Genomic DNA, 11,993 nt, shown 5'->3' on the forward strand with positions numbered 1-11,993 from the left:
ATTAAGAACAATCCTTTGTACATTTATTGAAATGCTCAACCAGGTCCATGCTTTTGACTACACTTAACATTAAAGATATCACATTCATTCTATGATCACAAAATAAAACACAGATCTTAGTAGAGAAGAATAAGTATTTCAAATATCATAAACTCCATGTAAAAAAAAAATAATAGAAATCTACTTTTTCATTCTCGGGCTGTCTGCACCTAATGCAATAAAAAGTTTTGACTTTCTCCTTACTGGATTTTCATCTCAAGTTGCACCAACAGCTAAAATGCAGTAATTTCCAACAAGTTGTAACAGCAACTTTCCAGTCCATTCAGTTAAGAAACATAAGCTTACAAAATAAGCTTGATTTAAATCATGGGATTTGTAAAATATTAGAAGCTACCGTAGTCAAGCAACCTATCGATACACAATAAGAAACAATGATAATAATAAAAATAACAGGACGAGTCCTTGATTGGATTGTTATTGATGAGTATTAGAATTTAACTTATACTGTATTGGTTTGGGTCCATGGTAAAATATGTCCAGTTGAGAAGTTTCATCCAGCTGGCTTCAGTTTAGAAACAGAATATCTAGGTACTAAATGAACACATCTCAATCCTCAAATATCAAGTTGTTGTTTTTCTTAGTTATCTTTTTTTTTTTAAGAAAAAATCTAAAAAGGTTACCGATAATTAATCATTAATTTTGAAAAACTATCATAACACAACACAAGAGACTAGAGATCAAAGTCATTTGACTGCTGAATACTCAAATTTGTAACACTCTCCACACATTTGGCTAAGGAAGGCTTCACTAGCAAGTTGATAGACTTCTTAAGAACCAAAAGTGATGAATTTCAATTGATAGTATGTTAACACCTAGTGTCACACCTCATAACAATTATTAGGTGAATTGTAATAAATGATCACAGTCCTCATAAGTCATAAACTCTCCACAAATCACATCTAATAATACAATAAATCAATTTAAGCATAACAAACTGATTCAAGGGAGGCATGTGAAATTTTTCACTCCTCCAAATACAATCTATGTACTCAGAAATTCTCCTGAATATGTAACAGGCATATGTTTCTCCCGTAAATACCTTTACTTAAAAATGTAGTAACATATATGGCTGGAATGTTATTAATCTGTATAGATACTGTACTGCATAAAGTTTTTCCTTTTTTTAAACACACACACACATATACACACGCACACACAACAGGCAGTTTAATGGGAGTATGAACTGGTAAAAGTACCTATATTGACCCTGTCTATCAAAATGACATAGGACAAACCCTGACGAAAAGGCTAAATGGCTTATGGAATTAAGCTCCATTCCATTCCAAATAAGTGAGGATACAGGTCAAACAAAAGCCCTCCAGTTATAACTGCATTCACAGATTTGGACTTGGTGGCAATACCTTAATCAAAGAATCTAAGTATCAAGAATGACTGAGCTCAGGGAAAAGTTCCTCAATTACCAGGTCTAGCAAAACATACAAGAGTTGCTTGTTTAATTGAGGAGACTGAACTGCGCAAAATGCCCCTTTACAAGCAGGAGCAGCTAGCTTTGCCAGCCAATATTTGGAACAAAATTGATCTAATTCCCTACCTGCCCGTTCTTCAATCTCCATAGAATTCCAGTGCGCACTCTTGCTGTTGAAAATAGCACCTGAAAATATGGAATTACCTGCTTAGTATGATACGTAAGGTGGTTCATTCATGTTTTCCTGAATTTGAGTCTACAAGGCTACTAACCTTGAAGTAAATGGGTCAGGTGAGCAAGACGAGGAGCTACTAATAGAGTTTTGAGAGCACGTCCAACAAAGTATGACAGAATAGCATCTAATGTACTGCCTATTAATGCCTGAATAGACAGTGCAACACGAAGAGATGATTTAGACATATTGTAGACTACAAGGCCTGTTGAACAAAATCAGGAGAAAAATGAAAAGAAAATCCATGTAAATAGATAGTATAGTTACACATAAAGGACATTCTGACCAACCGATATGTATAAGTGAGCTGGTGAAACCCCCTTGCTGGATGATAGGGCCCAATAGAGGAGAACACATGTTTGTTCTGCTCGAATCCACAGAACATGGAGCTGATTCCTCTGTGAGATTAAAGTTATTTTGAAAAATAGGCCCAATAATATTTCGGATATCACGAACAGGTGGGCTTTCCTGACTAACATCTTTATATTCGAGTTTGCTGCAATACATTTTCGAAAAATTAAATAATATTTGAAGATACAAGTACAACAATTTATTACCCGGGGGGCATTTTTTTTTACCTAGTTTTCTTCCCTTCTGTAGAGGAAAAGAATCCATTAAGAAATGGCTCCAAATGTTGGCCTCGCTCTTTCCTTAAAGTCAGTGGGACAGTTCTTCTCAAAAGGCGGCTGAGAGCATCTGGACTTGAATTCATTTCCGAAAATTCCCCAGGAACACGAAGAAATGCAAACAACAAATCGCTACCTCGAAGAGAAGGCTTTGACAGCAGCTTTTTTAAATAGTCTTCAAACACCTGAAAATTAAGAACAACACACAAGTTTAAATGTAGACTGTAGAGAGAATAGATATAATTTTAAAGGAAAATAGAACGTTTAATAAAGCATAGTTTTACCTGTTTGCGACTTTCTAAAAACTGAGCACTTGGAGCTGAGAACAAAAGCATTCTTCTTGGTGGTAGCTGGTTATCAGGAAATTCCCCATGAAATTCAATTAACTTTGCTTCTAAAGCATAAAAATCATTGTACCTTCTCTCTACCTTCCAATGACTTTTTTCACTATCATCTAAAGTGAAACAATAAAACAAAAAATAATTGTACACTGTTAGGTTTAATTGCTAAAACCTACTGAACTTTCAAAATTGTAAGTACACACCTTCTTTTAAGGCATCAACCTTTTGGATTTCTATGTAAAATACAGAATATGGTTTGCTGCTTGCATCAAGTTTTGTTTTAACCGCAGGAATTGAGACACTCCACACACTCAAATTTCGATCTGTTGAGTCAGATAACTGCAAGTCCTCTGCCTAGAAATTAGCACTCTTATTAAAAATTTTGTCAACATAAAAAAGATTTCCTCTAAATGACATCACAAAATTTGTTTCCTTACATATTCTGAGTCAACAAGATCAATTCCAGGATCTGAGTCAAAAGTGTGACCTTCCACTGGTCCTCGCAATACCCCTTTTATTTTGTGAAGCCGACTGCTGATACGGGCAACAGCACCAACATTTTCTGTGGGTCTTCTGTTTGGTCTAGAAAATCAGGGATAGGTGTTTCCATTAAACATTAACATTAGTCAAAGAACAAAAATGCACATCATATTTAAGAATTTTATGGTTAGATGCATGTGTGTTTTCTACTCTTAATTGATGACAACTTAATTGTGCTACAATACTTTCAAAGTGGAACAAAGTATAAACTGCTGCATTCAGAACTAATTGTACCACAAAACCCTCTCACCTGTTCCTAGCTGGAGATCCCTGAGATAAAGGGGAGCTACACAAACATTATGGATAGCAAATTAATGTACTGTTTCCCCAATACAGATATTATTTCATTTTCAGGAGCTGTAACATTAGTACACTGGTGGTTTCTTTTATCTTACCTTGTTCCTGAACGCACGCCTGTAGTAAGAACTCTGGGTCCAGCTAGCCACCTGAAAAACTAAACAGGAAAAATATTATAATATATCTTAAAATAAACAATATTAAACTTAAAGATAGATATAAAAAACAATAAAAAAACAGTAATAGTGTCTGAAGTGGAAGAGATCCAAAACAATCACAACAAATTATCATTTCACCAACCCATTTCCCTGTGCAGGAGAAGAAAGCAAACGAGAAACAGACCGCCCACCACTTTAAGAAACAGGACTCCTCTTTCTTATGACCACCCTTTACAACAGTTCACTTTTATGACATGGACATATGGACATTAACATGGGATCACTATTTATTAAAATTCACAAACATAACATGCCGCTTGCCCACTATATTTCACAGCTATCATTTTACTCCCTACAGTCTTCAACAATAATAATTTATGTCAAAATACAGTCACAAAAGCACAAGAACCAGGAAACACTTATATTGCGGTTGAACATTTATTCAACATACAGTGTACCGTAACCATCTTGTGGGCTTCCGTCCAAATGGGTGCTTGAGATTGTTTGTTTGCTTTCCACTCTCACAATACAAACTTATAACCTGCAACGGTCATGAAATGGAAGATCTTTTCCCACAACTAAAAAAAGGGTTCTTTCAGTAAAATCAACTTGTACAATGTGCACTTCACCACTGTCGTCTTTAAAGATACAGAGAAAGAGAGAGAGGTATATAGAAGAGGCCGACATGCAGCGAATAAGAGAGGTGAAGGCTTTAACAAGTTATCAAGCGACGGCGATGCCAGCGTGCCAGCACACCACCTTAAGCTCAACAGAAGAAGATCAAAAGGTGCCAAACATAGGACAGTTACTTCTTTCTATAGATCTATAGAACTGTAGGTGGAATCTGTAGTTATAGAGAACTATAGATAGAATCTTCTTTTGTTGAGCTGACGCTGGTGTGCCAGCATTGCATTAGCTTGATAGCGCCGAAAAGAGTGAGGAAGACATAAAAAAAATGATTTAAAAAAAAATGAAAGTGGTGGAAAAGCAATACTCACATCATCACTTGCATGAAACAATGGGCATAATTTATTCTCTAATAAGCGGTATGCATGATTGATGGCTTCAAATAATGGTGGAGAGGTCCGTAATTTGCCGACATCTTCCGTCAAAACTTAAAAAGAAAGCAGCCAATAAACAAACTTTCATCACAGTTTCAATATTATCCATTATTTAGCACAATACATCTTATTTTACCTTCTTTCATGCTGTGGACTATATCAGAGGGCAGGCCAATATTGTCAGGAGACTCAGGATTAAAATATACTGAATAAAGATCCATGGCATCTTTGTACAAAAGTTCTTTCTCCTCAGAACTTATATCTGGTGTTAACATTTTTCTGTTGAACTCCTCTATGTAACAAAAGAGATACAGCAAATAAAATAAATGAATTCAAAAAACAAAAACGATTAGGGGAAATAAATCAGTAGCAGATATGAAACAGATCTTACCAACATCCAGGCAAAACTGTAATATATGGACTGATCTCTCTGCTTTCAAAAACTGCATAAAAGCATACAGTAGTTTTTGATTGTTAAGAATATTTGACAAATCAGGATGAAGGGCCTTAAATGCAAATCATAAAAAATTATTGCTCAGCAAGACCAATTCAACTTAAAAAAAGAAACAAAAAAAAACAACAACAAGATATCAACATCAATACTCACAGATGAATATTTTGGACTATAATCAACAAATTTTTCAAGAAATTTTACTTTTGGTTCATTATCAACATCCTTGTACTGCGTGAGTTGCTGATGGCCAAGTAGTAATAAGAGAAGGCTATTTAATATGGAGGGATCTGCCAGCACATCAGCCAAAGGTAAAAGAACCCAGCCAGCTATTAGTTCTCTCATTAACGCATGGAAATTCCTGGTTTGAAAAAAGTTTCATTTCAGCCCAAAAGTTTTATTATGAAAAAGAAGAAAACATAATTGAAACTAGTAACATATTACGAACTGGCATTGAAGTTGTGATTGGGCAACTAAACTTGGCAGAACACATTCTGTGATCTGACGAAGGTAATCAAGCTCCCTATCCCGATTGAAAGTTGCAGGATGGAGTCTTGTGCCCAGGTGCTGAACAGCTGCTCTCACAAAAGGAATTCTCTGGTTTTGTGACATTTCACGTATAATTAAATAGTCTTCTAAGTGATTCACAGCAGCTGGTAGTAACTTCACAAAAATTGTTTCTGCTAAATTAATCTGAGGAACAAGAAGTAAGTTTAATATATGTGATCTTATACAACTGTAAGAATAAAATAAATCTCTTTAACCTGTAATCCTCGTTGTAGGACAATGGTACATGCACGTCTAAGGCAGTGTCTAAGCTCCAACTCAAATGCTTTGTCACTAGAAATTTGAGAATACCATGACTCCACAAAATCTTGAAGTATTCTATTCAGTAACTATAACAAAAAAGATAGTTGATTAGAAAAATGTGAGCCCTATACACACCTTATATCTAATAGAACTCAAGAAATCATTACACTTTCAATAGATTCATCAAGCTCTGCATTAATCATAATCTCTCCATGGCGTATTGCTTCATATAGGGGTTCTTTGCTTCGGTTGCAAGACCCATCACCACATATATTGCAGCCTGTAGTATTCTGGCACTTTTCATTCTGGCACTTTTCGTTTGTAGAATTTTCTCCAGTAAAAATACTAAGTAAATTCCCCACGGCAACCCTTTTTCTGAAATGAAAACAGAAACAATGGTACCTGAACTCACACCGCAGCTATCCAACAACCATACGAAACTAATGGTTCAATACTCACTTTAATAAAAAGTAGAAGAGTGTGACACCCAGAACGTAAGTTCCCAAAACAAAAACACCCAAAATGAAGCTGTAAAACAATAGAACAGTAAGTTATTTCAAGAGTAATCTTACACTGAGTTATTTTGAAATAAGATGGGACCAAACACTTCCTTTAATAATACTATTAAATTAGAAGAAGACTGCAGGATTGACAACAGAAAAATCTTTCTAATGGGCCTGCATAGAACTTTTTCAAAACCAATTGGTGAGATATTTTTGTAGAATTGTGGTACCGAATCAGTCAGAAAAACACAAATTGGTATCATAACCTTCTACATTTGATACCAACAACGTACCTTGTGGTTATTGCCAGTAACGCAGAGAGTGAAAGAACAATTCCAAGATTAACACACGCAAGTGTATCACTTATGGTCACGTATGCAATTTTTTTGGCCTCAACATCCATTTTTTAAGGTTTTTGAAGGCTACAAGTCGTGTTCTAAACACATTTTTGACATTTCCTTGCTCCTTTCCGTACTCTATCACTCTATCAATAGCACAAGTAGATTAACATCAGCCTACCAAGCTGAAAGTACTAGCTTACGAGAGATGAGCTATTATTGATTGTATGAAAAATTTGAACAATTTACAAAAATATGTTTTTATATCATTTTAACCTTGTTCCTCCAAATATCTAAAAGTATTTTCTTAATTTCGTTACGGTTGCAAGGTTTCCGGCAAACTTTCAGACAAACAGTAATTTTCTCTGTTTTAATTTTAAAAAATAGTTGGAGTGAATAGCCTCATATCCCGAGTGCTCAGCGAATGTGTATTTGATTTGAACGTTCCAGTATCATCAACCGCAATCTCTTGTCTGTTTGGTCTCGGTCGGTAGTTTCGCCCGGTGTGGCGTCCGTTCTGTAGCGATCTGATGTTGATTATTTTTATTTGAAGAAAGTGGCAGAGATCTCTTAAATTTTGATTGGAGCGTCAGTACTTTATTAGAGGGAGTCATGGCGGAGTATCTGGCTTCAATTTTTGGAACGGAGAAGGACAAGTAAGTGGAACCTTCTAGCAGCACTAGTTTAGTTATCATCACCCTTCTCCTGTTAATTATCCTTAATATCTTTCCGGAGCCGCCTAATTGGCCCTGTTAGTAATCTGAGTATTCTAAGATTTAAATATATTGTGCATTCCATTGCTTAGATTTTTGCTCCGCGCGCTTGTGCTAATGTTGTTACCAGGGTTTAGAGAGGTTAGGGTTTCTGTTCACTCCGGTTGATATCATGGTATAAATGTGCTGTGTGCTGCTGTTAGTTTTTCGTATAATATGATTTTTCTCCCTGCAATTCAGTTGCTTATTGTTTGACCTATTATGTTTTGTTTTTAGGGTCAACTGTTCCTTTTACTTCAAAATTGGTGCATGTCGACATGGTGACAGATGCTCTCGCATACACAACAAGCCAACATTTTCTCAGACAGTTCTACTCCAAAACTTCTATGCAAACCCTCAGAACTCTTTAAAGTCAGCTGATGGATCTCACTGTAAGTATAAGTAGGACTGATCAATCTTCTTAGTTATCGAAATATTTTATAACTAGTTTTGATTTCTATCTTGCTTTCTTTCCCAGTGGTTGCCAATGTATCTGATGAAGAGATGCAGGAGCATTATGATAACTTTTTTGAAGATGTGTTTGTAGAGTGTGAAGACAAAGTACGTACAATTTCCTCAAGTTTTATTGACTTAATCTAATAATGCATTATGTTACTGATCTCTTGTTTTTATCAAACAGTACGGAGAAATTGAAGAAATGAATGTTTGTGACAACCTCGGAGATCATCTTGTAGGCAATGTGTATATCAAGGTAAATAATTTGTAGAAAATCTCCTGCTATATTTTATAGATCTTATCTATTCTTAAACAAACTGTCACATTAACACTTGCAGTTTCGGAGAGAAGAAGATGCAGAGAAAGCTGTTAATGATATGAATAACAGATGGTTTGGTGGGCGGCCAATTTATGCTGAGTTAACTTCCGTGACAGATTTTCGTGAAGCGTGTTGCCGTCAGTATGAAATGGGGTAAGGGCAATTTTTTCTGATGGATTTCTTTGTTCTTAGTTTAAATACATGCATTTACAACCCGTTTCCTTTTTTTAGTGAGTGCACTCGTAGTGGATTCTGCAACTTCATGCACTTGAAACCTATCTCACGAGAGCTGCGCCGTTACCTCTACAGTCGCCGCAAGAAGGGAAGAAGGTTTGTACAAAATCTCTGTCTCTACCGTGGAGGCGTAACGATAACGCACTAAACCATAAATAAAATTGTAATTAAAAGCATCGTTAAAGCGTTTTCAGCTTTCATAGAGCGCTTTACGTGAGAATTGGAAAATTTTCAGAACTGCTTCAGTAATTCAATTTTATTTTCCTATATCATGCATTACTTTTACGTGTTGGTTTTACGCCCTGGTTGCTACACCCTGTATTTGTTCCGTACGGATGGTTTTCTTCATGCTGTGCATCTGCTGTTGCAGGTCTCGTTCCCGCTCCCACGATCACGTTGGCTCGCGCCGCACTCGTTCACCTGAGCCACGCCGCCGCTCCAGGTCGAGGGACCGAGGGGATCGCAAGCGTGACCGGGATGGTGGCCGAGGAGGAGGTGGCGGTGGTGGCGGAGGTCGCGATAGAGGTGGTCGGGACCACCGCGAGGGTCGGTCAGGCCGGTACTGAGCTCACTCAACGCATCATTCGTATTCGTCTTGGTAGGCTGAGGACAGGAAAGGCATGAATATTTCTTACATGAAAAGCATTTTGTAAGATTCCATTTGACTCCATTTCCGTACACTAGTATCATGCTCATCAATTTGTCCTTTGTGTGGGGGGACACTGTGTCAAAGACATGTGTGTTTTTTTTTTTTGTTTTTTTTTTTTATCGAATATGAGCGTATTTTTTTTTAAAATTGAATATGAGCATTTTAAAATCATGTGAAAAAGGAGTCTCTCAGCATATAAGAATTTTTAACCATGTTTGAAGAGTGTTTACAATGATTCCCAACTTGTCATGGAAGTGAGTGTTCCTTCCAACACTTATTACCTAGCTTTTATCTTCTGATTCTTGTTTACTGCATAAATTGCTATTGTGGTTGTCATGAATTTATGTGTTACACCTTGCCCCATAGCTATCAAATTCAACATAAAAGAGCACAGAAATTATATATCATTGTACGTTTAGAAAACTGAGCTATTAATAAAATAAGTAAGACATTCAACTTAAGAGCATTCTGTGGAATTTTATTCAAAGCCGGGGTGCTGTTGGATGAAAAGTTTTCGAGAGATTGAAGATTTAAACAAATTTTCCTACGGACCTACGTCAAGACGATAAAAAACAGGTTTCCCGGTGCGTGAGCAGAACGCCCAATTCCGGATCTGTTCAGTTTTACTACAGTGATCTCCAGGCAAAATCTGGGCGCTGTGGCTCCAATACTTTGGGAGACACAGCCAATTAAAGTTAAAATTTTGGACGAACTACGACTAATCTCCCCACTCATTTGGCGGGGCTGAGCCCGAGCGGCAGCCGCCATGGGTGACTCTTATATCAGAAACTTTATTCCCAGCTCAGTGCACTTGTCTGGTAGCGCATAGTTGGTCGCGCGCCGTAACACGGTGTCGGTTCTACTTTTTCAGAGATATTTCTACTGATTTCTTTTAACATTGGGGATCAGGACTCACGGGGAATGTTCCATGCTACGGCGTAGTGGTTACCATTCTGGTTTACATTGTGACACTGAAAGATGACGAGACTCGGCTCTGGAACCGAAGTTCGACTTACGGCGAAAGCGGGCCGTGGGAATTCCCTGGCTGGGTTCTGACTTGAACGAAAAGCGGGTGTAAGCAAGCGGTTCCCTTTCCCTGGCACCTGGCTGTGGTGGCGGGTGCGTCTATAAGAACTAGGAATCTAGCTCTAACGGAACTCCATGACCTCCAACTGTCCCCCCGGGAGTAGAGGTCTAGACAAACTTATCTTGGCAGAAAGATTTCAGTCCGCGCCAGAAGTGCAGCCCTACCCGAGCCGACCCGCAGCCCGAAAGCGCACCATGTGGCCCGGGCGGGCCGGGGGTGGCCTATTGTCAGGCATTCTGAGCAGTAGCAGGGCAGGTACTTGCCTTCTGCTTACTTTACACCCTGGAGGCTTCGGTTTTGATGATGCCCTATAAAGGATGTTCTACAGTCGGTTCAGATATAAAGCTGCTCTGGCTCCTTGTGCCTGCAAATTGTTTGTGATTAATTTGGAGAAATTATGACGAAGCATTAGATTCACATAATAATTTATTCTTTTCACTACCTAACAAAATATCACTCATTTGATGGCTTTCTTTCAATGTCCTTTGTTTAAAATGCAGGTGAATGCAAAAAACAATTATCATAGCAAACTATTATTATGTACAAAATTTGTGTCAGCTGTAGGATGGACTTAGGAACCACTATCTTTGCATTTCTGAAATGAAGATACCGTAATTGGGTAATTAAAGTTAAATACAGATGCCAAGTAAAGTTTTTAGGATGACATGTCCTTTAGTTTACAAACCAAAAGAATAACGGCGCCGGAAAATATGCACATTGGTTCACATACTCAAATGTCTGAATTATGCTAATTTGACAGAAACAGAAGGTACCTCCCACATCCTGGTTTACAGTTTACAGTTAATATCACTGTTCTGCGACGTGAAAGGCAAATTTTCAAATTTTGGGAGAAAGATCCAAGTTAAAATGGTAAATTGTGTAAAAACAAGTCTTTATTACAACAACCAATGATTCTAAAATATATGCAAGATATCTTGTAAATATTTCACCTTTATGACTTTTTTACCACCCTACAGTTCAATACCTAGTCTGCTTCTTACAAATCAATTACTTTTTCCATCATTTAGATGTTTTCAATACTGTACATTTGTGCTGGAGTACTTGCATTTCAAAGAAAGAAAACCTTGTACTAAATCAAATTTGAAAAGTAAATAAAATAGTAAATCATATCTTATTCTTCCTCTTGCATAAAGACATATTTCTTTATTTGGTCTAATTTATATATCATTTGGCCTTCTTGTGTACAATAAACATTCACATTTTCTAACATATTCCCTAACATTTAATATTTGTATCACAGACTGATAGTTTCACACATCTCTCTGGTTTTGTCAGAACATTTCTTTACATTTCTACACAAATGATTTAAGTTCATTTTCTAACTAATCAAATATGAAGCACAAACCTAGCGTACATTTGATAGAATCATATTTTCTTTTACTATAGATGTGCATCATTTCATGCATTTGACATTCATAGTTAGATATTGAGAAAGATCTGACACCAAGGACCATGTGTTTGTCATAGCTAGCCCGACATGCCAATTCTGGAATTCATAATAAATAGGAATTATATTCAACAATAACAACACTTCCTAATAATTTGAAGTACTCTCTAAAATAAGGTCTGAGAAAACTATGAGATTTCAAGAAAAAAGTTCAAAAGACTTGACATGAAACAATAATGGTGCCC

The 11,993-nt window shown here is 36.9% G+C and overlaps 2 protein-coding genes across 5 annotated transcripts; one reads left to right on the forward strand and one right to left on the reverse strand.

The window, feature by feature from the left end:
• Positions 1–6: 6 nt before the first annotated feature.
• LOC113212355 (sorting nexin-14) lies at positions 7–7,008 on the reverse strand. Of its 4 annotated transcripts, XM_026431014.2 has the most exons (19): positions 6,799–7,008; positions 6,462–6,530; positions 6,170–6,377; positions 5,957–6,088; positions 5,641–5,885; positions 5,349–5,553; positions 5,133–5,247; positions 4,878–5,033; positions 4,679–4,794; positions 4,132–4,221; positions 3,621–3,679; positions 3,476–3,511; positions 3,123–3,267; positions 2,889–3,039; positions 2,629–2,798; positions 2,297–2,529; positions 2,009–2,214; positions 1,759–1,923; positions 7–1,672 (listed from the first exon to the last, which is right to left on the reverse strand). In XM_026431014.2, exons 1-19 carry the CDS (start codon positions 6,906–6,908, stop codon positions 1,443–1,445), a joined length of 2,841 nt encoding a protein of 946 aa, XP_026286799.1. In that variant the 5' UTR covers positions 6,909–7,008; the 3' UTR covers positions 7–1,442. The 4 variants fall into 4 exon arrangements, with proteins under 4 accessions (XP_026286799.1, XP_026286801.1, XP_026286800.1 ...); XM_026431016.2 differs by lacking the exon at positions 4,132–4,221; XM_026431015.2 differs by lacking the exon at positions 3,476–3,511.
• A 290-nt stretch (positions 7,009–7,298) lies between these two features.
• LOC113212359 (splicing factor U2af 38 kDa subunit) lies at positions 7,299–9,709 on the forward strand. Its single transcript, XM_026431022.2, has 7 exons — positions 7,299–7,499; positions 7,833–7,987; positions 8,074–8,156; positions 8,236–8,307; positions 8,390–8,523; positions 8,602–8,700; positions 8,975–9,709. The coding sequence occupies exons 1-7, from the start codon at positions 7,456–7,458 to the stop codon at positions 9,168–9,170; spliced, it is 783 nt and encodes a 260-aa protein (XP_026286807.1). The 5' UTR covers positions 7,299–7,455; the 3' UTR covers positions 9,171–9,709.
• Positions 9,710–11,993: the final 2,284 nt, after the last annotated feature.

Source organism: Frankliniella occidentalis, unplaced genomic scaffold, assembly GCF_000697945.3.
Source record: "Frankliniella occidentalis isolate FOCC.00 unplaced genomic scaffold, Focc_3.1 Scaffold216, whole genome shotgun sequence".
Classification (NCBI taxonomy): domain Eukaryota; kingdom Metazoa; phylum Arthropoda; class Insecta; order Thysanoptera; family Thripidae; genus Frankliniella; species Frankliniella occidentalis.

Excerpts from the sequence above, each read along its gene's own strand:
- LOC113212355 (XM_026431014.2), bottom strand. The coding sequence starts at position 6,908 with ATGGATGTTGAGGCCAAAAAAATTGCATACGTGACCATAAGTGATACA. Across the intron at positions 2,215-2,296 it reads ACAGAAGGGAAGAAAACTAG|CAAACTCGAATATAAAGATG; the intron begins GTAAAAAAAAAT and ends AATGTATTGCAG. Across the intron at positions 1,924-2,008 it reads CAGCTCACTTATACATATCG|GCCTTGTAGTCTACAATATG; the intron begins GTTGGTCAGAAT and ends TTTGTTCAACAG.
- LOC113212359 (XM_026431022.2), top strand. The coding sequence starts at position 7,456 with ATGGCGGAGTATCTGGCTTCAATTTTTGGAACGGAGAAGGACAA. Across the intron at positions 7,500-7,832 it reads TTTGGAACGGAGAAGGACAA|GGTCAACTGTTCCTTTTACT; the intron begins GTAAGTGGAACC and ends TTTTGTTTTTAG. Across the intron at positions 8,524-8,601 it reads TGCCGTCAGTATGAAATGGG|TGAGTGCACTCGTAGTGGAT; the intron begins GTAAGGGCAATT and ends TCCTTTTTTTAG.